At 54.1% G+C, this 505-nt stretch overlaps 1 protein-coding gene across 1 annotated transcript in view; it reads left to right on the forward strand.

The window, feature by feature from the left end:
- Positions 1-505, forward strand: part of COL27A1 (collagen, type XXVII, alpha 1) — a 161352-nt gene that overhangs the window by 137958 nt on the left and 22889 nt on the right. Inside the window, exon 41 of the mRNA XM_014528887.1 lies at positions 431-484. Within this exon, the coding sequence (XP_014384373.1) occupies positions 431-484 (54 nt within the window). The remainder of the gene's footprint in view (positions 1-430; positions 485-505) is intronic.

Consider the following 505-nt stretch of genomic DNA (forward strand, 5'->3'; position numbering starts at 1 on the left):
ACGCTAACCTCGGAGCTAGTGTTCCCACCACACAGACGCTAACCTCCGAGCACAGGTAATAAACAGTAAAATGCAAACTAATTAGCAAGGAGGGAGTTTTGAGTACCTGTTGCCGTTGTTTCACATATCACTGAACTGTAATTCATATAGTTTAATTTTTTATAACCTTTCTGCTCACAGAATTGGGGAAAATAGAGCCATCAGCTCTCAGGAACCACTGGAGCTGGGAGAAGGAAGGTTCTGGGGGGAGGGGAGCCTCAGACAGAGGGGACGATGCCACTTGTTCCTCACCTTGACCTCCGGCCTGGGTTCTGGGTGAAATATCAGTGTCAGGCTGCTGGGCTAAGCTGGCTGGAGCCCGGGGGGCAGAGCGAGCCTGAGTCCCTGCTGTGCGAGCCACACGTACCAACGCGGTCTCCTCCTCTCGTAGGGCGCTCCAGGACGGATGGGGGCCCAAGGTGAACCGGGACTGGCCGGTTACGATGTAAGGAAATCTCACCTCCCC

This window comes from Myotis brandtii, unplaced genomic scaffold, assembly GCF_000412655.1.
Source record: "Myotis brandtii unplaced genomic scaffold, ASM41265v1 scaffold658, whole genome shotgun sequence".
Taxonomy (NCBI): Eukaryota; Metazoa; Chordata; class Mammalia; order Chiroptera; family Vespertilionidae; genus Myotis; species Myotis brandtii.